At 45.9% G+C, this 26,562-nt stretch overlaps 3 protein-coding genes across 11 annotated transcripts in view; all 3 read right to left on the reverse strand.

Moving 5' to 3' along the window:
- Positions 1 to 5,351: 5,351 nt before the first annotated feature.
- Positions 5,352 to 9,086, reverse strand: SF3B4 (splicing factor 3b subunit 4). Its single transcript, XM_023503560.2, has 6 exons — positions 8,204 to 9,086; positions 7,708 to 7,836; positions 6,993 to 7,535; positions 6,514 to 6,720; positions 5,935 to 6,108; positions 5,352 to 5,758 (listed from the first exon to the last, which is right to left on the reverse strand). The coding sequence occupies exons 1-6, from the start codon at positions 8,235 to 8,237 to the stop codon at positions 5,571 to 5,573; spliced, it is 1,275 nt and encodes a 424-aa protein (XP_023359328.2). The 5' UTR covers positions 8,238 to 9,086; the 3' UTR covers positions 5,352 to 5,570.
- A 1,070-nt stretch (positions 9,087 to 10,156) lies between these two features.
- MTMR11 (myotubularin related protein 11) lies at positions 10,157 to 23,542 on the reverse strand. 2 transcript variants are annotated; one of them, XR_004234036.1, is made up of 18 exons: positions 18,521 to 23,542; positions 18,057 to 18,138; positions 17,513 to 17,634; positions 17,144 to 17,204; positions 16,794 to 16,936; positions 16,312 to 16,390; positions 16,019 to 16,154; positions 15,723 to 15,810; positions 15,513 to 15,601; positions 15,291 to 15,415; positions 14,965 to 15,025; positions 14,653 to 14,723; positions 14,060 to 14,226; positions 13,308 to 13,481; positions 12,821 to 13,006; positions 12,100 to 12,393; positions 10,654 to 11,731; positions 10,157 to 10,458 (listed from the first exon to the last, which is right to left on the reverse strand). XR_004234036.1 is itself a non-coding variant. In XM_031967443.1 (17 exons), the coding sequence occupies exons 1-17, from the start codon at positions 18,581 to 18,583 to the stop codon at positions 11,585 to 11,587; spliced, it is 2,088 nt and encodes a 695-aa protein (XP_031823303.1). In that variant the 5' UTR covers positions 18,584 to 23,542; the 3' UTR covers positions 10,157 to 11,584. The 2 variants fall into 2 exon arrangements, 1 of the variants encoding a protein (XP_031823303.1); XM_031967443.1 differs by having other exon boundaries at positions 10,157 to 11,731.
- Positions 23,543 to 23,776: 234 nt separating this feature from the next.
- The window catches only part of OTUD7B (OTU deubiquitinase 7B), a 73,601-nt gene continuing 70,815 nt past the window's right edge, over positions 23,777 to 26,562 (reverse strand). For all 8 annotated transcript variants that reach the window (XM_031967437.1, XM_031967436.1, XM_031967440.1 and 5 more), the window contains 2 exons: positions 26,388 to 26,472; positions 23,777 to 25,930 (listed from right to left, as the gene is read on the reverse strand). In XM_031967437.1, the coding sequence (XP_031823297.1) occupies positions 24,713 to 25,930; positions 26,388 to 26,472 (1,303 nt within the window). In that variant the 3' untranslated portion in view covers positions 23,777 to 24,712. The remainder of the gene's footprint in view (positions 25,931 to 26,387; positions 26,473 to 26,562) is intronic.

Below are 26,562 nucleotides of genomic sequence, written 5' to 3' on the forward strand. Positions count from 1 at the left end.
CTCAAACCAGAGGTAGGGAGAGATGAAGAGATGGTAGAGGGGATATTTGTCAGAGGGCAGGCGGAAGCCCAGCCTTGCTCCCCCATAAAGAAGGAAAGAAAAAAATGGGGATTGTCTGGGAAAGAGAGAAGTAGAAAGCTACAGGCGAGGAAGGCAAGGGATAAGCCTTTCCTACACGTTCTCTGTGAGGTCCAAATCAGGAGAGGCAGCTGTGGGCGCCTTGCTTCTCAGGGAGCATACCAACCAGCCCCTTGTCTGCAATCCCGCAAAATTTCGGACTGCTTAAATCCTCAAGTCTCCGAACCTCCCTATAAAAACACCATTCCCCTAATTCCCCCCTTCGGTTAGCCATATGGCAGTACCTTTTACAATACCAACAGCACATGCCTAATTAGTGAAAACAGGGTGAATAGAGCTTGATTTAGGGGGTAGATTTCCTAGAGCTTTGGGCTCCTGTCCCCACATCGGAGGGATAGCAGATATATGCAAACCTCTCTAAGATATCCGAATTTCTGATTATCTGTGGCAAGGAGACCTTCGTCCATCACTCTTTCTTTGCTCATTTATTCCACTACCAGTTGCAGAAATAGACACGCAAGAGAAAGGGGCATTAACTGAATATCTCCTGCCATTCTCCTTTTCCTTTTTGGTCACATAGTGTGTAAAGGAACAAAAATCAAGAATTTCCTCACATTTTGCCTTTCCTCCTGCTCCCGCTTCCTCCACCCCTTCCCCAAACCCTTCATCTCCATCCTGGGCTAAGAGACCTCCAACGTCAGATTTCTCCTCTTGTCAGCGCTTCCTTTTTCCCAGCCCCCACCTAATCCTCCCAAACCACACAACCGAGTGACTAAACCCATGAGCCTTGACTCCCAGGCACCATGCTGCTCCCCCTCTAGAGAGGGCTAAGGAATTGAAAAGCAGTTCTATTGGAAAAAGCACTGGACCAGAAAGCAAGACACCTGCATTCTCTCTCCTCTGTTCTTCCTGTCTGACCTTGGGAAAGTAATTTGTTTCTTTGGTCCTATTTCCTCAATATAAAGCAAGGCAATTCAGTTCCAATGATCTTGTGATGAAGAGAGCCATCTACACCCAGAGAGAGGACTGTGGGAACTAAGTGTGGATTTTCACTTTTCGTTGTCTGCTTGCATTTTTTTCTCATTTTTTTTCTTTTTGATTTTTCTTCTGCAGCAAGATAATCGTATAAATATGCATGCATACATTGGATTTAACATATATTTGATAATTTGCCATCTAGGGGAGAGGGGGGAATTGGAACACAAGGTTTTGCAAGGGTTAATGTTGAAAAATTATCCATGCATGTTTTGAAAATTAAAAAATTTTAATAAAAAGAGAATAAAATAAGGCAATTAGACTAAATGGCCCCTAGAACCCCCTTTTTGCTCTAGATTTTTAAAACCCCCCTTATTTATTATTAAAGCCCCCTTATTCAAAAGGAGGTTTCATCTCCTCTCTCCAAATCTTAATTTAAGTCTCTATGCTAAAATAGGTAAATAATAATAGTCAGTACCCTAGACTAAGATACCTTACCTTCCAGAGAAAGGCAAGAAGGAGTTAAAGATTCTTAAAATAGATATTATACTAATGGATTAATCAGTGTTTATAATAGTAAATTATTTTATCAATTCATTTTACTGAATCAATGGGAAAGAGATTGGAATGCAGAATTACCAGTGAATGGCTGAAAGAGCATCAAATTGTATGAGAGTAGTGTGGAAATTTACTAAGAGATAGAGGTGAAAGAAAACAGAATTTTTACTGGAGACTACAGTCAACCCAGTCCAGAGTCAAAGACAGTCAACCTAGACCAGATGGAATTTACATCTGGACCCTAGATTGATCATCAAAGAAGATACACAGAACTAAGACCCAAGTACCACATGCAGCAGATCATAAAACACTGAGAAAACAAAGAAATAACTTGCAAACAATGTTGTATAGCTTTTTTTATCTTAGTAAGGAAAACTCAGAGAAATGGAAATTTACTTTCATTTCTTTGTCCCATGCAAGGAATAAGGTTCCTGAAACAAGCTCAACTTACTCACATTTAGCATCATGCACACATGTTAATGAAGCTTTTGAATATCAGAATTCCAAGACTGCTGGTGATTGGTCCTAATCTCTCCTACACCCCACCCCTTTAGATCTTAAATAGTTTACCTTTTTCAGACCCCAAAGAGGCTTCTTAATTTAAATTGTGATTATGAGAATTAGAGTTGACACAATTTCCCTCACTCATCCCAACCCACTGGTTCCAAGAAGTCTTGTTAACACAGCCCATTTCTCCTTATCTAGCTTTTTTTCATGGAGGCACAGTATAATAGAAAAAGCACTGCAGGTCGATTTTTTAAAATCTGAGTTCCAGTCTCAGCCTCTTTTGTTGCTGTGTTACTGTGGTTGAATCATAGGATTTAGAATTGGAAAGAATCTTCCAAGTCATTTAATCCATTAAAATCAAAGAGATTTTTAAGGAGATTCCTAAATGGGAAGAGAAATGGTTTAAAATTATTTTTGAAGTCCTCCACTCACTTCACCACTCTGAATCTTTCCTTATTTGTAAAATGGGAATATTTGCTCTACTTCACAAGAATGTTGCGAGATCAAATGAGATATTAAGTATCTTCTAAAGATAAAGGACCTCATTTAAGTATCTTATAAAGACAAAATGCCATACAAGTGAATTGAAATTAATGTATTTCCTGCCTTTCTCACTTGGCTTGTGTTGCAAAAGACAACCCAGAAATAGAAGGAAATATATATATAACTTATTTTTTACAGTTAAAGCCCGTTCACCAGAACCAGCCTCCAGATCAATTACACAAGGTTCTTCCAATAGGAAGGAAAGGATGAGATAAACAGGGCATCAGGGACATTAAGTCCCAGAGAAAGGATAAGGATAAAGTAAATTAGCCCCTGACTTCTAGAAGCTTAAACTTTAAGAGAAAACACATGAAACCTAGTTGAATAACAATGTAAGGCATCCTTCAACAAGAATTAAATTCAACATTTGAATGCCCAGTGCAAGACACCGTTAAGAGACAATGTATCTGAGCTGAGGAGGAATATAAAGCTAGAAATGACAACAGTCCTTTGCAAGTTATAATCTAGTAGATTAGAATAAAACACAAACATAAATATAATGCAAGCAGGATTAAAGTACTCAAGAGATCCAGAGTGCTGAGAGGTCCCAGTAAGGAAAGATCAGTCTGAGGGAGGACAAGTGGATGAAATCAGTGAAAGCTACATAGAAAGGATGGGGCTTAAGCTGCAATTTTTACTTCTGCAAACCAAAGCCTTAATTTTACAAATAAAGAAACTAAGGCAAGACCAGTTAGTTGGCAAGTGTACCTAAAAGTCAATGTATTGAGCGATCAGGTGATAGAATGGATAGAAATGGGACAAAGTAAAAAGAATGACGCTATTTCATAGGCAGAATCAACTTAAAAGTGGTTGAATGAGTATAAATGAGGAAAGTGGTTTTGACTTTTGATTTTGAGGCACAAGGAAGAATAGTTGTAATGAGGATAGAAATAGAGAAGTCAGGAAAGAAAGGCAAAATGCTCCTCTACTTACTCAATCGATGTATCATGAGTGTGAGGTATCAATAGGACTTGCAAGTAGAATGAGTTCTTTGAGGACAGACCCAAGCACATAGTAATGCTGAAGAAATGCTTAACTGGCAATATCATATAAGCTGTTAAATAATAAGGAACTGGAGCTTGGGTAAAAGATCAAGCTAGAGAAGTATCATCAGGATAACAAAAGTAATTGAAAATCATAAGACAGATTCAGTTGGGGGGGAGGGAGGTTGAAGTATAAGGCTGAGCCTCTCAGAGTATCATGTATTTAGGTAATGAAGGAAAAAAAAAGAGTTGGAAATATGCAGATGATGCCTCAGGAGTGATTTTTCCAAATGTTTCGATTGAGTCAAAAACTGCAAATGTCAATGACAATGAAAACTGAGAAAAGATGAATGCATTTGTCAAGGTGGGCACTGGTGAGTTTGAGAGTAGTTTTAGGAGAGGAGTATGTCAGATTTTGTAGAGTTAAGAAGAGGTAGTAAGAAAATGAGGGCAGCAAAATGGATTGTGCCAGATGAAGTGTCAGGAAGGCCCGAGTTCACATACCGCATCAGATACTTATTAGCTGAATGACCCTAGACAAGTCACTTAACCATTTTCCCATTTCCTGATATGTAAAATGAGCTGGAAAAAGAAATATTAAACAAATCCAGTATCTGTCAAGAAATCCCCAAGGGGGTCAAAAAGGTAGATATGACTGAGCAATAAGAATACATTGACAGTGGATATAAACTACTTCTGATAGAACACATTCTTGTCCTCTCTCATGGGTTCAAATATCTCTAAGGTAATTCTTATATCTACACATAGGACTCATCTCCACCTGAATATGCTTTTAGCATCTCAAATTCAGCACATTCAAGACAGAATCTCCCACTGTAAGCCATTTTTGTCCCATCACCCACATTTACAACCTAGGAGTCATCCTTCCTATAATCAATTGATTCTACTTCTGAACCTTCCACACTTGTATGCTTTACATTCTCACTAACTCAGGCCCTCTTCAGTTACAGCCTGGACTCTCCCAACAGTTTATATAATCAGTGTTCCTACACTCACAGCCTCTTCCCTCAGAAACCTATCTACCAAAGCTACCAAAAAGGCAGGTCTCACCAGGTCATTGGCCTGCCCAAGAAGCTTCAGTGGCTAACCACCTCTTTTGTTTGATATTTATAAAGCTCTTTATCATGAGGGCTAATTTCTCATCATAAACCTAATACACACTATGTTCCAAATTGGCCTATAGGCCGTTTCCCGTACATGATGTTCCTTTTCCCACTTCTGGGCAAAGATATCTTCCATGTCTAAAATGATCTTTTCTCATTCCTGCTGTGGGTTCAGCTTGTACCACCTTATACAAAAATCTTCCTAATTGCCCCAATGGTTGCTAGTATGCACCCCCCAAAAATTATGTTGTATATACTTCCTATTTGTTCATCAGCACACATTATTTCTCTCTAGAATGCATAAGCTCAAAAAGGGAAAAAAAAAAAAAAAAAAGACAGATATGTAAGCTCATTGAAAAAAGGGATTGTTTCATGTCTGCCTTTGCATCCCCATCACAAGCACAATAAGAGGCCCTTTATTAAGTGCTAGGTGAATCAACCTAGAATAAATAAGGTAATATTGAAAAGAATCAACAGTCAAACAGTAAATGACACTTGCTATAATCTTCACCCTCATCCCTCCATCACAGGCCTCTCTCCTGAAAGGAGAAGAGAGGAATTTCTACAAGAATAACATACAGGATAAACAAGGGATCCAGCTTTATTCACTGTCAATATCTGGGGAAGAAGTGGAGCCCAACATAGAAAAAAATCCAGTGAGGAAAAAAAATCACACTGGAAGAAAGGACAAATGTGAGGAAGAAAGGGGTGCTTGAGGCCCATGGGGCAACAATTCCTCTGATTGGTCCAAAAGATAGGGAGAGTCTCAGAGGAGTGCAGTAGGTTGTAGGAAAATTTGGCTCTACTGAGGAAGAGGACCCCGAAGGGGACCACGAGGGGGGACTGGAGGACGGGGGGAGGGTCGGGGTGGCGGAAGAGGTCCTCTTTGGTATCCATAAGGTGGAGGTCGAGGGGGACCGCTGTATCCGTGGGGGGGCATTAATGGAGGAGGTCCTCGCATACCATGGGGAGGCATGGGGCCTGGGTGACCTAAGTGAAAAAAAGAAAAAGATGAGGCATAAGACACAGAGAACATCTCCAAACAAGGTACATGTAACAAGTATTTGGGGGAAAAATGAGATATGGAAAAGTGAAGGGAGAGCAATAAATGGGGAGTAAAGGACTTAAGAAGAGAGAAAGTATGAGAGAGGTAGGGATCTACTCACCCATGGGAGATCCAAAAGGGGGTCCTCGGGGTGGCATTCCCATAGGAGGAGGGCCAGGATGAGGCATTCCTGGGGGTGGTCGTGGAGGAGGCTGTCCCCCTGAGCCTGGGGGCCCTGCATGGGGGTGACCCAAGCCATGGGGACCATGGTGGGCTAGCTGCATCTGAGACATACCTACACAAAAGAAAGAAGGCATAAGAATAAAATGGAGGGGAGTGGGGGGAAGAAACTAAAATTATAGAAAGGATAAGAGTAACAGAAAGCCAGGAGTAAAAAAGAAAAAGAAACAGGTGAAAGGATGAGAGAAAAAGAGGGGGAAACAGTTGGTAGGAGACAGTCTTCCTCAAAGAGAAATCTAAAAGTTGATTTGTTAAAATATAAAAACTATCTCCTATTCTCACAAGTTCATCCCATGGGGTCATGTACCATTCCAGAAATAGAATTAGGAACTAAGGGAAGTTGAAAGGATAAGAGGGACAAGAGGAGTCAAGGGTATAATTTACAGACCAAAAAAGAAAAAGACAGACAAGCAAGAAACACTACCCGCACTCCCTGTCATTCCCAGCACAGAACACCTACCGGGATGAGGCATCCCACCTGGTGGGAATGGATGGGGATGTGAGTGTCCATGTCCAGGATGTCCAGCCCCAGGGGTTCCTGCTGATGGCGGGCCATGGGCTCCAGCCCCAGGAGGCATGGGAGGGGGAGGCATGGCTGGGGGTATTCCTGGAGGAAGGGCTCCAGGAGGTGGCACTGGAGGTGGGAATGAGCCTGGTGGGGGCATACCTAAGATAAAATGGAGAAAGAGGAGTCTTGTATGGAAAAACAGCAGGTCCCACAAAACAGGACAGAAACATCAGGTCCCTCTACCCACCTGCCATCCCCACCAATTCCACATGAGAAAAGAGACAATGTCAACAGAGGAACTTTTCTACAGCCTCTCCAAGAGAGGCTACTTCATCTACTAGCTCCGACCTCCCCTTGCAAACCCTGCCTCTACCACCTCCCTGAGGCCCCTCCCTGGCCCTGGCCCAGCGCCGCCCCGGCTCCCGCCTCACCTGGCGGAGGAAGCCCGGACCCCAGGGAAGACACCACGGGATTGGGGGCGGAAGGCGGGGGCGGCGCGTCAGCAAACAGCTGATGGGGCCGATCTGCCTGGGACAGCGGGTTCTGGGCGGCCAGGAGGCGCTCGGCAGCGGAGCCGTGGCGCTCGCCCTTAGAGTCCTTCTTGAAGGCGTAGGATACGGTGATGGGCCGGTTGCACAGGTACTGCCCGTTCATGGCCTCGATGGCCGCATCAGAGGCATCGAAGGAAGCAAAATTGATAAAGGCGTAACCCTTGGAGTTGCCCGTGTCTGGGTCCCGCATGATCTTGGGCGTCTGCAGAATCACCCCAAAGGCGCTGAAGGTGTCATAGAGCAGCTTCTCGTCGATCTCGGGGTCGAGGTTGCCTATGAAAATGTTGGCCCCCACGTCCAGGTTCTTGTTGTGGGCCGACGCTTTGTTTACTCGTATTGGCTTCCCGTACAGTTTGATCATGTTCATGATCTTGATGGCGTAGTCCGCATCCTCCTCGCTGAGGAATTCCACAAACCCATAGCCTGGGGAAGGGACGGGACAGCAGGTCAGCCTGGGCGGCCCCGCACCGCGCCGGGCCCGCCCGCACCCCCGGGAGGGGGAGCAAGGGCAAGCGTCACGGGGAGAGACCGAGGCGGGCAAAGGGGATCCGGGTCACCGACGGCCCGGAGCCGCTCCTGCCCACGCCCCCCTCACCTTGGTGCTGCCCCGTGACTCGGTCCTTGGGCATGTGAGTGTTGACAACGGGCCCCGCCTGCAGAAAGAGCTCCCAGAGCAGCGGCTCGCTGACCTTCTCGTCCAGGCCCCCCACGTACACCGTGGCATCTGCGGAGGGAAAGGGACGCGGCCGTGAAGCGGGGGCAAGGGGGCACGCTCAAAGAGGGAAGTGGGGATGTGGCCGAAAAGGGGGCGCGGCCGGCCCCGAGAAGCCCGCCATCGGACGTCGGTGGCCAGGCCGTGCTCCGGGGCAGCAACGACCCTCCCGGGGCCTCCAGGCCGCCGCTGCGGAGGCCAGGGAAGCCCGAAGAGCCCTCCCCTCCCGCCCGCCGGGCCTGCCCGGCCATGGGGTCCCGGAGGCCGCCCGGGTCTCTCCGACGCGGCGACGCCTCTTCCCCGGCCCGAACCCTCTAGACAAGTCGGGCTCAGGCCCGTGCAGGAGCGATTCCGGGCTTCCCGCCTCTTCAGCACTCACCTTGATTCCGTTCGGAGATGGGCCCCGCCGCCATACTGAATGTGCTCCCGCCGTCTCCAAGCAGCGGGTCCGCTTCCTGAGAGTTTCCGCTTCCGGGGCAGCGGTAGGGGCGGGGCCGCCGGAGGATAAGCGGCAGACGCGGCGGCGGCCATCTTGGAAGCAGCGGGCGTGAGCGGCCATGTTGGCTGAGCTGGCTCGAGCCGCCTGAGGGAATGCTGGGAGTCAGTCACGTAGTGTCTGGGCGGAACGTAATTTGGGGAAGAGAATAAATAACGGCTCTCTTCCCACACTCCCAGCCCCGACCAGAAATAACCAGTGTAAACGTAGTGAAACTTTATTTTTCAAATGTCCTAATTCAATTTTCAAAATTCCTAATCACATAATTTGACATTTTAACCTCCACAGTTTCACTTAGGTTTTCTTCCCTCCACTTCGAAAGAGAAGCATGAGGACCCTGAGTCAAGGCCAAACGTGATCAGGCCATAAAAGAAGCGGTTCGTCGCTCACCGACGCTGAAAAGCGCTTTTTAGGCCTAACAAGGTGGGGGTGGGGGGGGGGAAGGGGAGCGAACCGTTGCCATAGCAACGGGGGCCTCTCCCCAACCCAGGCCCAGGAAGGATGATTCCGAGAAGTTGCGGGATTTGAGTAAACCGAGGCCCAAGGAGGTTCAGGGACGTGGAAAGGGCTCTAAAGTTGGCAGCTTTGCGTTCGAACCCCGCAGACACTGAGCGACCCGTGGCCTCCGAGCTGCTGCTGCTGCATCCCCTACGCCTTGCCTCAGCTGTACCGATTCAGCCCCCACCGCCCCTTTATCCTTCCGCGCCGAAGCCGATCCACCGACGCTGAACCCACCATCCGTTACTATTGGCCGGGCTCTCCGCTAGCCCCTCCCCCCACGAGCTGGCCAGCGTTCCGAATGCCCCCTGGGGAAGACGGACCCAGGGGCTTTCTTCGAGATGCTGAGGTCCAGCTCCTGGCCTCCCCCTGGGGATCGATGTCGAGCGGCCCGACCCCGTGATCCAGCCCAAAGGAGTCCTGCGCGGTCCTTTAAGGCAACCAGGGAACCGGGGATTCCGCGGCGCTTCCTGGAAGAACTCGGCCTCAGACCCTCACTAGGTGACAGAAAACTTAAATCTCGGTGCCTCAGTTTCCTCAGCTGTGAAACGGGGGTTTTAACCGCGCCTACTTGACGGAAAGATGAGAATGAGCCCTTAGCATAGCGCCTGGGATGGGGTAGGCGCTCTATGCTTACTCCCTTCCCTGAATCAGGGCATCCTCCCCGGGGTCGGAGGACAACTGTGGGAACTATGGGCATCCCTGTGAAGCGGCTGGTCACGTGCCCATCGGGCACCCGATATAATCATCGTCCGGACGTCAGTCAGCGCGCATTTATGAAGCACCAACTGTGCCAGACATTGTGCTAGAGGCAAAACCCGGCCCCTGCTGGTTTATAGGGAGACAACATGCAAACAATTATGCACAAACGAGTTATTTAAGGGATAAATTGTGCCCTCTGAAGGAGGGCACAAAGATTAATAACTGGAAAAAAGTCATGAAGAAGGGACATGAGCTAACTTTTAGCTGAAAACATTAAACTATTGCATTAGAAATCTGGTTTGATTCCTTCAAATTCCCAAATGTGTGTCACATAGATTGTGTAACAGATGGGATTTAAGGAGTAAACTCCTCCTTGTTATCATTCCAGAACCTATCTCTATTCTATTTGTTATCCTTAATTAAAGGGATCCCATGAGCTTCTGAACCTTGCAGGTGGCCTCAGATGGGAACCGCCAAGAATTCAGGTCTTAGCTTAATTCACAGAGGTTGGTCTTTGGTCCCAGCCTGACCCCCAAAACAAGTGAAACCTCTTTCCATATTACTTCCTGAAAAGACACAAAATTCCATTTTAGACCATGTACTAAATTTGTACGTGGGCCCACCTGTAAGTGGGACCCAACATAATTCATTTTCCCTGGAATTGATACTGGGTATTGGGTAATGAATTTCAGTGAGTTGCATGAAAATATCTGGAACCACATATTTCCACAGTGCAAGATTTTCTGTCTCCATTTTCCCAATTTGATCCCACAAAATAAAAAAATTATACAAGAAGCTTATATAGATACTGTTCATTGATAGTTTCTGTAAATAGAATATCACTAAAAAGATGGTGGACCCACATATCATTTCCACAGTGCAAGATTTTTATATCTCCATTTTCCCAACTTTATCCTAGTGTTTATTCTCACACATTCCTACAAAATAAAAAAAAAGTATACAGGAATATTATATAAACATTATTCTCATTGATAGTTTCTGTAAATAGAATATCACTAAAAAGAGAGCTACATGTGGAGGTGGTAGAGTGTCTCCCAATCTCACTCAAAGGGTATAAAAGGCTGGGCTTAGATATGAAAGACCCAATTTCAAATCTGGCCTCAAACACTTACCATCTATCTGTGTTGACCGTGGGGAAAGCCATTTAAATTCTGTTTCCTCAACTGTAAAATTGGGATAAAAATAGCATCTACTGTGAGAATCTAATAAGATCATCTTTGAGAAAAGCATTCAGCCTAATACCTAGCACATAGTAAAAGCTATTCCCTTCCTTTCTCTCTCCATTTTATTTCCATGAAAAAAACTATAAAGAGAAGAACTAAAAATTAAGAATTAGAGAGGCAAGGCAGAAGGAAGATTAGGAGCAAATCTATGAGACCACTTTGGTGAGAGTCACAACTAGCATCTTCACTTCAAATATTATACAACTGTAAACCTACAAAGGATGGAATGGTCCTGGAGAAGAGTAGCACATTAATCCCCTAAATAAGATAATTACACAAAAAAGATTTTTGAGGCACAAAACAGTCTCTAGGGAATTGGAAGGAGGAGCACTTGTCAGTGTTGGGGCTACAGTATTCCAGACCTGGAAACAACCTCAAATAGATTCTAGTACATAGACACACACATACCATTCCAAATGTTTTAGTGCAGCTTTAAGCTGTCAAAGCTTAAAGGAGATTTTGGGGACATCCTGTACATATATATTTTACAGATTAAGAAAACAAGGTCAAAAAAAGTGATTGTACATGGTATCACACAGAGCCACGACAAGAATACCCAGTTCTCTTGAATCCCAGTCCTATGCTCTTCCCAATGCACCAAGCAGCCAGCTAGCCCATTTTAGAATAAGACTAGATTTCTAAGGCCTTTTCTAGATCAAAATCTGGTCCAATGTTTATAGGCTAGGGGGGAGGCCAGAACAGAAGGTTAAATCCTATTAAGCTTGTTTGGTGATTGGGGAAATTACAAGGATGGAGGTTAAGGCAAAGGGAAGTTCTGGCAGATCAAGGAAACCAAGAAACTTAAAAAGGGTCAGACATCTCATCGGGAGAGAGATAGTGGGGTCTCTGGGTCTCTGGTCGCCACCTGATCCCCAGGTGATACTCCTGATGACCACGTCCTCAGCAGCTGCTGGAGCTGAGCCAGCTCATCCAAGAGTCCAGAGACTGTCGGGGCTGACATACCTATCTGAAGAAGAGCCCAGAACAAAAACAGAAGTCACTGCAGATCTGTGTAGCCATCCCACTCACCCTGTGCCTTCACTGTTTCTAGTATTTCTTCAAACCCCTGAGCAGTTCCAGTTTTTGCCAGACTGTTCCAGCAATTTAATAACAATCTTACATCCCATCCTTGTGTCTCTGAATAAGATCCTTGAAAGGATGCTTCATTTTTTTTTTTTTTTTTGCATTTGTCTCCCCTGTGCCTGGCACTTATAAGGGACTTAATACAAATGTTTGTTGATTGATGTCTTGATCCTCTCACCCTGCTCGATTTCCTTCTTTTGGCTTCTACTTGCTACCCCACGTTCCTGCCTTTGGGAAGCTATGAAGTCCTACCTGGACCTCAGGCCGTCCCCTCAAGTAGCATCGTTTCCAGAGTCTGATCTGAGGTCCAAGGAATCCAGGCAACAGAAGTCCCGGAGGCAAAGGGGAGGGTCCCCAGTGAGGAGGGAGTCCCCACTCCTGGTCAGCCAGGCTATCAGAGGATGAATTGTGTCGGAGGAGCCATCGGGATGAGGACATAATTGAGGAAAAACCATCCCGCCAGGGAGAGAGCTGGTTCAATGGGGTCAGAGTTCCTCGAGAGAAGAGCAGTATGGATCGTGGAGGACTAGGAGTCGATGGAGTTGGCTGTAAAGAAGTGGAAAGTCAGCTTACTACCAAACAATTCAGTTCTAAACATCCCCCTGTGGCTTCCCCCTCCCCATGCGTTAGGATTCAGACTTCAGAAGGACAAATGGAGAGAGAGAGTATTGAGTTTAGAATATACCCCAAAATAATATATATGTATGTGTATTTATGTGTGTGTGTGTGTGTGTGTGTGTGTGAGATATAACATTATGATAATATAGTAAGAAAAAAATTTATACCCAGGCTTCATGGACTGGGTGGGAAGAAGCTTGAAAACAAGGAAGAAGACAACTAAATTGCCCTTTACCTTCTTCTAGAATTCCAGATTCCTGGGGGATATATGAGGCCATGAGAGTCACACTTTTTTCAGTGTACCATTTCTTCCCCACCTTCCTAATTCTCTCTCCTCCATTATAATTAAGCTCACCTGTTCTCTAGGAGGAGGGGAATCTGAGCAATGTTGTGGTTCATAACACGGGTTATAGAATTGAACTATTTGTTGATGACTATATCGAAGACCCCAATCCCAGACAGTCAGTGGTCTGGAGATGAGGTCTCCAACTGGAGACTGAGGGGATCCTGATGTATACACCTGTGTATAGGAATTGAACTCCTGTAAGGAAAAAAAAGATTATTAGGCCTCAGAAACTTTTCCTCCTCCTCTCAGAGCAGAAGGGAGTATTATAAACAAAACCTGCCCACTCACACACACACCATCACTACCATCCCCCCCCCCCCAAAAAAAAAAATCCAAAGTCTTGGAATTTCGGTGGCTAGAAGGTTCTGACAATGATCATGCATCCTCCCTTACTTCCTATCCTCCTCCCAGCTTCTTAGCACCCAGCAGAAAAAGTTCATGATTAAAAGCCAGTGAGAATAGCCAAGGAAAAGCAAAGAGAGAGAGAATCACTTACCTGTCCATTATGCTTTGCCCGTTCCCAGGGGGTGTCTCTCAGGAAGGTGGGGGTGTCAGGAACCCTGACACTATCATGAAGGGCCAGGAGGAAGAACTCAGAGAATTCAAACTCTGCTGGAAACTGATGGACTAATTGCCAAAGGCAGTCAAGGAAAAGAAGAAACACTGGGGCCTGAAATATGAATATGGGAATCCATATGAAAATGGGAATTTGAAAGCCATCATTAGGCACTATTGATTGTTGTGATACAGGAGCCACCTGCCAGTGGCTACTGGAGGTCTAACTCACACCTGTAAAGTGGATCTCTTCATGTGAGAGGAGAATGACGATACAAGGAGACTGAGAGGCAGTTGCTGTTCTCTGACCTCTGCCTCCACTTTATTTCATCCCCAATCCACAAGCAATATGGTCGTTAGTAAAGGCTGCTTTGCAGCTCCTTCAGATGTTTTAATTCACAGCTGTGGAAGCTCTCAGAGAATTGACCTGCCTCCTCACTTAGGCACTAGTGTTAAGGATCTTTAACAGTTGATGAGGATTTAAAAGTAAAGAGAAATTTCAAGGGAAGAAAGGTTTGAGACAGTTGGAAACAGGAAGTGTTGTGTAGGCCTCTGAGACACCAGACATGTTCTTACCTGCTCCTATTTAATACTCCTCTCCAAAGCCCTCTACACACAATCTGATCTCTGCAGACTATCCAAATAAACTTTACCATCCCCTCACCCTTTCAATGTCACTCAATACCCACTCACCTCCTCACTTTCCCCGGACCCTCCCAGACGGGTCAGGAAGGGGTGTCCGGCTGCTACCCACTCTCGCTGTACGATGGTCTGGAGGCCATGTAGGGTCCGAGCTCCAGGGGCTGAGAGCAGCTGAACAAGTGAAGAGAGGAGGCCATTGAGGTCACGGTCACCTTGTTCTGGGAGGTAAAAAGGGAGATATAGTAAAGTTTAGGGATCAAGAGTCCAGGTTAGAAAGAATAGTAAGAAAAAGCACTGTGATGTTGAAAGGGAACAGATGCAAGTGAAGGGGTGAAGAGGAAAGAGAAAAACAAATCAGGGTAAAAGGAAGAGAGACATGGAAAAGGGTGAGGTAAAGAATGAGTAAGCTTCAGAGAGAATTTCAATTCTTCCTCTTGCTTTTCTGTTGTCCTTCATGCCCAACTGAGACTGATGCAGAAGGGATAAGAGAACTCAAGAATAATTTCTAAATTGTTGCACAGAAGAGACCTGGACATGGGAGAGAGCAAATGGACTTCTCTGTCACCTTCCCTGGAAAGACTCCAATCTTATGGCCTGAGACACAGAAGCAGGAGAAGAAGAGCAGGGATAATCCAAGAACTTACCTTGAAGAACTACAGATCGGACCCTGGAGGTCACTAGCACTGAGATGTCACTGGCCTTTCGGAGACAGGACCTGATAAGAAGAGGGTGTGGTAAAGGGGTTAGGAAAGCCATTTGCTGATCATCATGGTAAAGATGGGAAACTGAGTTTAGCATCCTTTTTCTGGCATCAAAACAAAAGTGTAGCTGCTCCCAGGTAGAAAACAAGTAGCTAAGTCTGGAGAAGTTCATGGAAGACCATGGAAGGGCTCCAGGTTAACGGAAGGCTGGAGCAAGGCGGACAAGTTGGCAGACCATAGGAAGGGGATGATCACCTGACATGGTCCAGCCATCTCGTTCCCTCCAAAGCCGAAAGCCATTTTTCCTCAGCTGCATCTGGTTGAGAAAAATGAAAGGAATAGGGAAGGTGAGAAAAGTTGAGGATTGGGGATTCAAGGGAGAGGAAATGAGGTTCAACTGGTTAAGAAAAACAGCATCAATGATCAGAGTCAGAGTAAGTGGGTCTTCTGGATCCCATCAAAAGGAATCCATCTTTTTAAAAGTATGAAAGGTCTATGGATCAGTAGGATGATGGTAACTTCTCCAGAGGAGGCAAAACAATCAGTAGGTCTGGGGGTCATGAGTTAGAAGTCAACCTCACCAGGTAGGCAGAGGGCACGAAGCCTCAAGTGGGCAAGCTGGATATCTGCAAGGCTGGGAAGCTCATCCACAGTATCTACCAGGACAATATCCGAATGCCCAGCCTGGAGTAGTAACTCCACTGCCCTTTGGGTACAAAGAAGAAGGTGGAGAAGGAAGGAGTGTGAGGAACTCTGAGTGTCCTGACTCCCACCCCGTTCCTCTCCTCCAACTTCTCCTTTACCTGATATCCTCTCTGTTAGGATCACTGGCTTCATAAAAGCCACCAGAGCGGAGAAGGTCACTGCCTCCAGGGTGGTGCCAGGAAAGGCGCTGCAAATGGGGGGGTGGAATAGTGCCTTCAAACAGGTCATTAGGGCAAGAGATCCTCCTTCCCCCTCTTCCCACTGGTCCCAGAGAGCCCCAAACCCACTACCTTGACCCCCACACTGACCGGTCCACGGCCCTGATGGAAGTGACCAAATGCCTTTCTGACTTCACTGTCCAGTGTCCGTCTAGGGACCCAGAAGTAACGAGGGAGACTGTGGAGTTGAAGGTGATATCACTGCTTGGCTCAATGACCTCATCGTATGGTGATGACATTATAATTTGAGGGGGAAGGCAATCCTAGAGGAGTGTCAGGTTCAGGGGGAGAAGGGTAAGGGAGCTGACATGAAGATATCTCCAGGAGGCAGGCTGAATGCTTAGCCTTGTAAGGACTGACTGAGTATATGGAAGTGATGGATTCACCTGGTGGATACATCGAACCTCTCATTTACTGTGCTGACCCTCCAGCCTCTAGCCCCTTGCTTCCTCCGTTCAGCCTCCCAGTCCTCAGGAGTGTCTAAGAGGGGAACAGGTGGCTCACTGGGACCCAGGCCACAACCTGGAGAAAGGGAGCAAGAATCAGCTCACGCTCTGTCTCCAACCAGACCGAGGCCTCTCCTTTTCCTGCTTCCTTCCACTTCTTTCTTACCTTTCCTCTACCCCAAAATCACTCTCCATCCCCCCTGCCCACCACCCCAAAAAGATCTTCCACTCACAAGCTTTGCTCAAAGTCATTCCTTTATACTGTTGGACTTGTCTGTTCTGGGCTCTAGCCTGGATAATCGCCATGGCCACCTGGGGAAGAAATGACCATCTCACCCTTGGGCTCAGACCAGAAAGGTGAATAGAAGGCAATAAGATTCATGTTTCTCCCCACTTACTATCAGAATAAAAACAACAATCTATAGAACTGTGAACTTTTAAGTCATAGAAAGAAGAGTTACAAAATAATATAAAAAGAGATTAAGAAACTCTGGTCTACGTTATAGTAGGGATCAAAAGGGATAACATATAGAATACTTTGCAAACCATAAAGCAATATGTAAGTACTGACTGTTTTGATAACAACAATAATCAATTAATTATTATCCCAAAGGAAATGTATGGAGTTGCCTGGTAAAAGGAGTACATATCTCCAGATGGAGAGAAGGAAGGAATGTGACATGTGGGGGTCCTTTGGGGTATAGGGGTATCTTACCCTAAAGGCAAGGGGCTCCAGTCCCCCATCTCCAAAGCCAACTCTTAAAAGCCGGAAATCTCGTCCGTGAATTAGAATTTCATCGGGCACGAACTTGAGCAGAGACCCTGGACGAAGGATCTGGGGCTTGCCTAGGCCACTTACTGAGGTAAAGGGATAAGAGTCAGAAAGTAGTAAAACACAGAAACCTGGGATAGGGCCCCCTCTGGAGGGGGGGTGGGGGGGGAGGGAGAACTCTTCCAGTCCATGCATCCTTCTCATACCCCAAGAAGCTGGAGAAAATGGTTTTCTCACACCTTTAACTGCACCCTCTCACCAATTTCTAAAAAGGGTCCACTCTTTTCAATTACCAGCTTCCAGTCGGCCAATATTGCTCAGGGCAAAATCATAGTCACTGTTCAATATAGAATCCTAGAAAAGAATAAAGCAGAGGAACTGTAAAAAACAAAAAAAAAAAACAAAACAAAAAAAACCAAAAAAAAACATTTTTCTGAATTTTGACTCCTCTCCCACTTCTAAATTTCTGACCCTATGGTTTTCCCCAGAAACTCTCCCATGCCATGGCATTCCTCCCCAAAAGACTCCTTGAAAATTACTCAAGCGAGAGCAGCCTGTGAGAAAGGTTCTTACCCCATGATCTGCATAACAGTCTTTATTAACTCTTGCCTCCCCTTCCTACTTTATCCCACCTATCTCCTATAATTTTCTTTGCACCTCACCTGCCGCCCTTGCCATCCCTGGGGGCGGAACAATAATCTTAGGTTGGTACATATCAGGGTTCCCGCTATTTCAGGTTCCAGTCCCCTTCTCACTCCTGGTGCCGAGGCCAAGACCTTTTCCCCTTATCAGGAAGAGAAAGAGGGGGGAAGATGAGTCATGTGGGGAAAAATATTCTCAACAAACTTCCTTCCAAATATACTAAACACACCTTTTCACCCTTCTTCCCTCCACAAGAACAAAAAGGAGGCTGAGAGAATACATTTTTTCCCTGACCCTGAACTGCGGGGGGGGGGGGGGGGGGAACCAAAACAGGGGGTCAGAGGAAAGGTCTTCACTTCATACATGCCTATCTTTTAGGGGAGTAAGGGAGCCTGATGTCCAAGCTTACAGTTAACTCTGCAGAGAGAAGGGGATGGTTTGTGAGGGAGCAAGGTCTATCCTGCTGGGATTAATCAGTGGGATGAAGCCCCTGGGAGAAGGTCAGGGAAGACTGAAGTTTGAAGACATTGCCTAGAATCAGGGGGACCGGAGGGTAGTCAGTACCTGGAAGGCATCGGAGAGCTGGACATGGGGGATTTCTTGACTGTTCCGCCCCACTCACCTGCACGGACTTTGGGGATGAGAGCTGAAAAAAGTTCATTTTAGTTAATTCCAGATCTTCCCCTCCCCCCCCCCCCAATGTCCCCTGTCTTTCAAGTTGGGGGGTCAGTTTTGGGACAGCATGCACCAGATCTAGGATGAACCAGGATAGCCAGATCTTTTCCAAGCCAATATTCAAATATTCAAGGGAAACTGAGGTCTGGATATGATAAGGGCGGACAGGTCTGGGGTGGGGCAGCATAAGGGGAAGAACTGGTTAATGGATAATGAAAGAGTGAACTTGAGACCCAGAAGAAACAGACAGCAGCACTTAGAACGAACTTATCCTGAAATCAGCTCCACCCTGTTTCACAGCTCCCACCCCAACCTCCCTGCCACCCCCCCACCCAAGTTCCCCTTCCTCTTACCCCCATCTCTGGCTCCTTCTGTGGTGGAATGTTGAAACTCCGGCCCCGGCCCCCCCACCACATCTCCCTGGCTCCATTCAGGGGAACTGAGGGATGGGAAGGGGGGTGATGATGTAGGGAGACTCAGGGAAGTCTTGGCCCAACTGAGAGAAGGTTGAGTTCTAGGGAAGGAAAGAGATGGGGACTGAGGGTGGGGAGGGGGCAAAGCAAAAAAGAGGATTTGGACGGTTCTTTTCTGGGGCAGGGGAGAGCTAGCTTTGGTTGGGGGGCAACTCAGGGTCCTCTAGAAACTTCAGACTACTCCGGAGATTGGGGGGGGGGGTAGTTGACGGTGGAATAAGATGCCCTGCCCCTTAAAGGGGAATACACACTATTTGAGGAGAGTTTGGAGAAGGGTTTTAAGAGTGCAGGTTGGAAAAGAAAATTTGGAAGTGTGCAGGAGTCTGTGAGAAGAGTCCTCCACTCGCTTTTCTTCCCACTGATCAACACTGAGGAGCCTTGAGGAAAAACAGGCGATACCCAGACAACGAAAGAGAATTAGATGAATGCTTATAATTTAGGTCAAGGGGAAGGTGTCTCACTAAATCTGGGCTTCTCCTTGAGGTACAATTAGTTTTGAGTGTCTCTGTGTGTACCCCCATGTGCTGAAGAATATATTCACTTTTTATGAAAAGAAAAATAGATCACTCCTTCCCTCAAAACAGACAAAAGTTGTTATGGGTAGGGGAAAGAGGATGGGCTTCTAGGGATTTCCTAGGCTGGGTACATAAGGATGGAATATCGAGAGGCTAGGCAGAGTGGGGAAAAAAAAGCATATACCCCAACTCTGTGTTGTTGTAGGAGGAACTAAGGACTGAGCCAGGGAGATAAAACACAAACTCATGTGTGGGACAAACTGTTCCTCCCCCTGGATCTTCCTTTCCAGTATTCTGCAACCAATTAGGAACTAGAGCAACCTTCAGACACCTCCCCCTTCCCCCCTCCCAACTGCTGTACATTGGATACCCCCACAATCAATGATTCATGTTCTGGGCAGAGTGGGCTGGGGGCCAGGAAACCTCTCCATACAACTGTCCCTTGGGACAGGCTCTGGGGTGGGGAGTTAGGGGGACTGGAAGTCGCTAGAGACAAAATGGGCACAAGACGAATGTAAAAATAAGATGCAAACTGAAATTTAAATGAGTGGCTATTTTATTTTGAGTGCCTAGAAACAAGCTAAAGTGGGAAATGGAGATTCTGGAGCCCCAGGTTTTTCCAAGCCACCTCACCCCTCCTACTCCCTTCTTCCCCTCCCCTTTTCTCGCTTCCATCTTAAATGTTTTCTACCTTGGCTGCAGTTGTGGAAATCCTGAAACTATTATGGAGCCTGAGACAAGAACCCAGTCTGGTATTGTCTCCCCACCTTCAATTCTGGCTGTGCATTTTCCACACAAATCTTGGGGAAAGTGGGGCAGTGAGAAAGGGTTTTTCCAAGGTGATCAATGAAGTACCACCAACTGCTTGTGCATCTCTTGCCTCCCACACTTAAAGTGCTCATCGGTACCCTCTCATCCTCTGGGGATCTCCCTTTCCCTGAATGTGTCTCTACATCTATAGGGGAGGAGGGAGGAGCAACTCAAGGGAGAGAGGAGAAAAGAATAGGAAGACCAAGGCATTAGTGATGAAGAGGGAAAAGGGGGGCAAAACTATGAGCTTTTGGCCAAAAATGGAAAACAAACCAGGGAGCAGTGAACAGCAGACTGAAACTGGCAATTTTTACCTCCTCACAAAACAAGTCTGGTTGTTGGAACCCTCAGGACCTGCTCCCCTTCCCCAGCCCTCCAGCCCCAAACCTACCACCACTTTGCCCGATCCTTCTCAGGCCACATCTGAGCAGAGAAGGGGGGAGGAGGAGGGTGAAGGGGGTGGAGCTCAGTGAGTCAGTTGATGAGTCACAGACCCAAATATAAGCACAGAAACAAGGCCACAGACCTGCCCACCCTCATTCTACCCCTATCGGCCAGTTACAGTGCTCTCTGTTCTTCTCTTTTGGACACCATCCCCCTTTCCTCCCTCAATGCCCTGAAGAGTAGGAATGGAAGGGAAGCAAGAGGACACTAAACTGGGGAGATTATGGAATAATTGAGCCAAAGTCACGACCTTGGGCTTTAAGTAATTGTCCTTTCTCCGTCTGAAAAGTGGAGAAATTGCTGGGGCCAGGATGACTCATTCTGAAGCTGCTGTGCACTTGACTGCAGGGAAAGGCAGGAAAAAATACCATGAAGAAAGTGGCGTGAGGAAAAAGCAGTGAGCTGCCCAACGAAGGTCATGACTCAGCTCTGTGTGTGTATGTGGTGAAAAGGAAGGCGGGAGACACATCCCCGAATGTCAAATAGCAGTATTAGGCTTCCCACTATTCTACCTGGCTCAAACCCTAGCTTCCCTTCTTTCTGGTTAAGAATGAACCAAAGAGAATATGGAACTCTGCCTACAGCCAAACCCTACCTGGAACTCTTACAACCAAATATATTCCTTATTTTGAAGTAAGGCGACCTTATCCACCCCTCTTGGTCAAGCACATCTACCTCTGTTGTTTCGTGGAGGGGAGAGGGTGCCTCTGTAACCCTACTCTCAAATTTGAGGCTTGGCTAGTTGCATAAATTAAGAAGTGACTTATTCAAGACTATTTCTTGGGCACTTAATTGTTTGGAGGTTGAAGTTGAAAAGCTTCCTGGTAATCTGCAGAGTAAACACATGATCCAAAGCCATTTGCTTTAAAAATTTTTTTTTTAATTTTTATTGGTCTGTGAGCTCTAGATTTTGCATAAATGAGAAGGAATCAGTAAGGGGGAAAGAAGGTAGCACCTGTCCCCCCAACCCCACCCCTTTTCACCTCTGGCTCTTTTACAGCAGTAAATTTAACTAGGAGAGATTTGAGACCTCTCCCCCAAACCCTACCACCCCACCATGTGAATTTTTAAACCTTTTTACAGATTTTTTTGTCAATTAAAAGCTAAACCAATGGGGTAGGGGAGGGGGAATCTGGATTAAATTTCACACAACTCTCAAAAACAATCAGTAGGGCAATGAGGAAATTTTAAAAAGAGAAGAAACCAGAATAATTCTAGATGTCTCTAAACAACATCCTAGAACCACACGGATAAGGTCAAAGGAATGAGAAGGTGGGAGGACCAACCGCAAAGTCTCGGGGCAAGAGAAATAAAAGAACCTTGAAAAGCTCCTCATTCTCAGAACCCCTGAAGCCCTGTACAGCAATAGTATAAGTGCACTTATATGACTGAGAGATGGAGGGGCATCTCTAGTCTTGATTAAAGGATTTCTGCCTCCCCTTCCACATAGATACCTCTCAAACTCGTGAGCTCCAGAGAGATTTGACAGAGCATCAACCTCCATGCAGAAAATACTAATACTTTCCCCCTCTTCTCCACTTTCTAAAGTCTTTTCTGCTATAGAACAAAAATTTACCTACTGTCATGATCCCATGTATATCATGATCCCCTCCCCCTATTCTTTCATCTATTTTCTCTTGTAGAAAAATAGCTATTAATCTCAGTTCCACTCCTCACATTGAGAAGGGGGGAGGGAAGGAAGTTGTCTCAATAAATAATTTCCTTCTTCCATTTAAAAAAATAATTTAATTTTTAAGAAAAACCTTCAGGGCTTGAAGGAGACCCAACCTATATCCCAACCCATCCTCAGCCAGGAAAGAGAAAAAATTTTGAGGTGGGGAAAGGGAAAGGAGTTAAAATTACATCTTTATTGAAAACACACACACACACACACACACACACACACAGACACCCCAATGCCATGGAGGATTTTGTAATAATTTCATTTCTGTTTTCACTCTCAAATTTAAAAACAAAAAGGTATCAAACTAGAACCTTAGAGTTCCAACTCAAAAGAACCATAAGAGTGGTTTGGGGGTTTGGGTTTTTGTTTTGTTTGCTTGTTAAGGAAGAAAAGGCTTGAAACTTCCTTATTTTTTTTTATCTTGGGATCTGCCTCCATCTCTGTAGGTCAAGCCCACACAATAAACTTATGAAGATGGGAGAGGAACTATAAAATATGTATATATATATATGTATATATATATATTAGAGGGGGGGAGCATGAAATAATCATCTTCTTCACCCTCACCCCAGGAAAACACACTCCATTTGTTTTTGGGTGCTTTTTCTTATCCAAAACCAAATAGCTTTTTTAAAGAGAGTCCAACATAAAAGAGCCAGAGGCAGTAAAGTTACAGAAAACAACAAAGTCAGACCCTGGCAAGAAGGGGGAGAGGAGGGCGAGCTTTGTGGCTAATAGAAGGAAAATATTTAGTTATATGCAACTCTGACATGTAGCAGCTTTATCCATAGGACACCTATCATTAGACAAATGAGGTGAAGAGCCCCTCTTCTTAATGAAAATTCCCCAGCTGCATCTGCCAATAGAAAGCCCTTATGTTTGTCCCTAGGTATTGGGGAAGGGAGGGAACTTGAATTAAAAACAGGGAAGACTACATTTTGGGAGTAGATGAGGTTTTTAAAAAGCATCTCAGGAAACTCCAAATAGAGAAATATTAAGTCTCAAGCAGCACTTCAGATGCTAAGTATAATTATTCTCCTCAGAACAAATCCAGGAATGGATACAATTGCATAGTTGACACCTCTAAGAAAAGTCAAAGAGAAAGTGAAGATGGGACCAAGAAAGGTCCTCTGTTTAAAGCTTTTAGAAGTGGTCAGGGCCAGAACCATCTCAGTCCTGGCTTGTGCTTTGTGCAAACATTGAAAAGCCTCCCCCCCCCCCCCCCAAGGAAAGGGAGCTGGGTAGCCAGAAAAATAGATTAATTAAAGGATTAACCAATCAGGTCACTGGAGTAAAGTCTGTGGTTGTAATCCCAAAATGTCATATTTCACAAATTCCCTATTTGGTGTATAAATTACCTCCACCTCTAAATGTCTCTTCAGTCCTAATATCAAAAATATCTTCTTGTAAATTATTTTTCATTAATTTTCATTTTAAAATAAACTACCCACAAATCTATGGTCAGCTATGGCTCAACAAAAGAAGCCTAGATGTTAATTAAGTTCACTCCCTAGAAGTGAAGAGGAAGGAAAAATGGTCACACAATAGAAAAAAGAAGTCTTTTTGTGCGGTTTTCCTTCTTTTTTCAAACAAATTAGTCCATAAAATAATTTTTCATTCTACTTTAAAGCAAAAATATAGATTGGGAACAGCAGATTTAGGGATTTTTAGGGTTTGTTTTTGTTTAACAGTCTTGCCAGTTATCTCCCACCCGCCAAGCCAAGGCTATATTTCACCCCCATGTTTAGTTACTGATATGGCCAAAAATCATGATCTCTACAAGCTCTCTGCAAAATTCATCCAGAAAAAAAAAAAAACCCAAAACACTCAAGTTGCTCTTCTGCCTCTATTCCTCCACAAAAGGCTTTAAAGCTAAGATAATTAAAATTAAAAATAAACCATAACCCATCAACTGGCAGCTACCTCAACCCAAATGAACTGTGACTTTGAAAAGGGTAGGAAAGAACAAACAATCCTCCCCCCAAACTGGAATAAATGACACAGACTTCTTAAAATGTTTTTTTAAAGGAGGAAACAGAACTGTAGGAAGATTATTTCCTTCCATCACTAGGAAATAATAAACTTCGTGATTAAAACTAAACACTGCCCTCTTCTCCCACCCCATCCCAGCCATTCTTCCAGGGAGGATCCCACCCTACTTTCTACTTGAATCCTAACCATAGTTAAGTTTATTTTAACCTCCCCTCTGTCACATACTTTTCCACCTACCAAGAAATTTGGTCTTTTATTCCTCCTACCTCAAGCCTATTTCTCTACTAGCCTCATGGTGTCCCATTAGCCAACTGTCCCTTAACACTCTCCAAGATGGGTTATTCAGTGGAACCACAACAATGTCCCATTTGCTTCTCTTACCCTGACAAACCCAGTTCCACGGATCTTACTTCTATTGGGAGGTACCTTCCTTAAGTCCCCCAACCTGGTCCAGGTCAGCTCCTCGCAGCCAGGGCTACCATCCCCCCAACACCCTGAAGCCTGGGTTGGGTCCCACAGAAGTTATTGCATTAGCCCCACCCACAGCAGGCTGGGTCACGATGAGCCAAGGAGTTGCGCTTACCTCTCTTTGTTTTGCCCCCTTACCCTCCCAGCTTCCACCCCCATTCAGAATCTGTGTACCAACAGCTCTCCACCCCTTTCCTGCTCCCTCCGCTTCAGTTCATCTCGGTAGCAACAGGAACAAAAGTTGCTGGTCTCGGGGTGTCCATAGAAGGTGCAGTTTGGTTGTTTGCACTTGGTCTGAGTCAGGGGAAGCCCCAAGTCTTCCACTGTCCCTCCACCCCATTCACCAGCACCATCTGGCTCTGGGGGCTCCCTGTAGCCATTACTGTAGTTGTCTGCCACACGATAGGGGGAGGGTAACAATGATCCCCCTTGGTTTCCATCCACAGAATGACTGTCTCTCTCCAAAGGAACTGGGTCCTGATGGGGATGGGGCCGCCCTGAGGAGCACTGTCTAGGGAAGGTAGCATAAGAAGGGAGTCCTCCACAGGGACCCCCTGCCACCTGCCTTCCAAGGTCCTGGCAGTGGGGACCACCCCCAGTTGGCCTGGGTATAGTGAAACCCCCAGGGTGGCTGGTAGAGAGGGCAGCCTTGGGGTCTAGTGGGGAGGGGCTCAGGAGTTCTTCTCCCCCATCGGGCTCTGGTTTCTTTGCTGGGGGGGGGCCACTTCCACCCCCTCCATTCATTTTTCTTTCTGCTTCTTTCTGTTTCTGCTCAGCCTGGAATCTCTCCTCAGCATCTGCCAGGTAGCGCTGGATCATCTCCTCCTGATACTGGTGTCGGTGACTCATCTTCAGGTTTCCAGCAAAAATAAACTTACGTTCCCCCTGCATTGCAATTCTCATAATGCTCAAGCTCAGCCTCACCTCCTGGCTGTACTTGCTCCCTCCATCCCCTGGAGACTCCGGTGTGGGTTTTTCAGACACAACGATATCCCCAGATGTGTCCTCCTTGCTGCCTTTCCAGCCCTTGATCGATCCTTTCTTTTTCTTGTCCAGTATCTCACTGGCACTGGGTGGCACCCCGGACCCTGCCCCAACTCCAACAGGCTTAGCCCCCTTGCCATGCATCAGGCCCCCCATGTTCTTCTTGAGTTTACTGCCCAAAGTCTTGCCAAAGCTGCCCAACTTATTAGCAACTGAATCTGCTCTCTTCTTATCCTTCTCTCGATCTCGCTTTGGCTTCTCTTTTCGACCACTTCCTCCATTGCTGGTGGAGTTGCTGCCAACTGACTCCTTGTCAGATTCCCCTGACTCGGGGGTAGAGCGGGGTTCATCCCCGGCTGAGGCTGTGGGAGACTCTGGTTGGGCCAAGGGAGCCTGTGAAAGACAAAAGCATCATGAAGAATATCCCACATTTCCACCCACCTTTTTGCCATCACCATTTCCAATTTCTTTAGTGACTCTGTAGAACAGAGGTGGAGAGTTTGCTTTGTTCTTTTTAATAAAATCACTGAGGAAGGTAACTGCCATAACAAGTAAAGGGGAATTTCTGGTTTTAAACTTCCATCGCACCACCAAACCTGGACTTCCTATGGTAGTTCAATCTCATGCCTAAATATTCCTACAGGATTCTAAGCAACACCTGGCTTATCTGTGTATAAGCTCCAATAGGGTTGAATTTACAAATGTCTCACTCCTTCCACTCTGCCAAATGCCTTATGTACTCTATCCAGAGCCACCCTTCATTCTCCCACTTAGCCTAGGTTTCCCCTGAAACAATGGGTCCCCTCACTAATGAAAGATGAGCCATGACTATGAAGGCAGAGAAATTCACCTGTGCATCAGAAGGTAAAGAGATCCATTTCACATTCATGTAGCTATGTAGCAGGTGTAATTTTGCCTCCAGGGACAGAGTCACACTGCAGAAGGGAAAAAAAGGAATCAAAACCCAAAGGCTTCAAAGAGGGTGAATGAGATTACAGTCTCTCAGTGTCTATCAAATTTATAAC

The sequence above is a fragment of the Sarcophilus harrisii genome, chromosome 4, assembly GCF_902635505.1.
Source record: "Sarcophilus harrisii chromosome 4, mSarHar1.11, whole genome shotgun sequence".
NCBI lineage: Eukaryota > Metazoa > Chordata > Mammalia > Dasyuromorphia > Dasyuridae > Sarcophilus > Sarcophilus harrisii.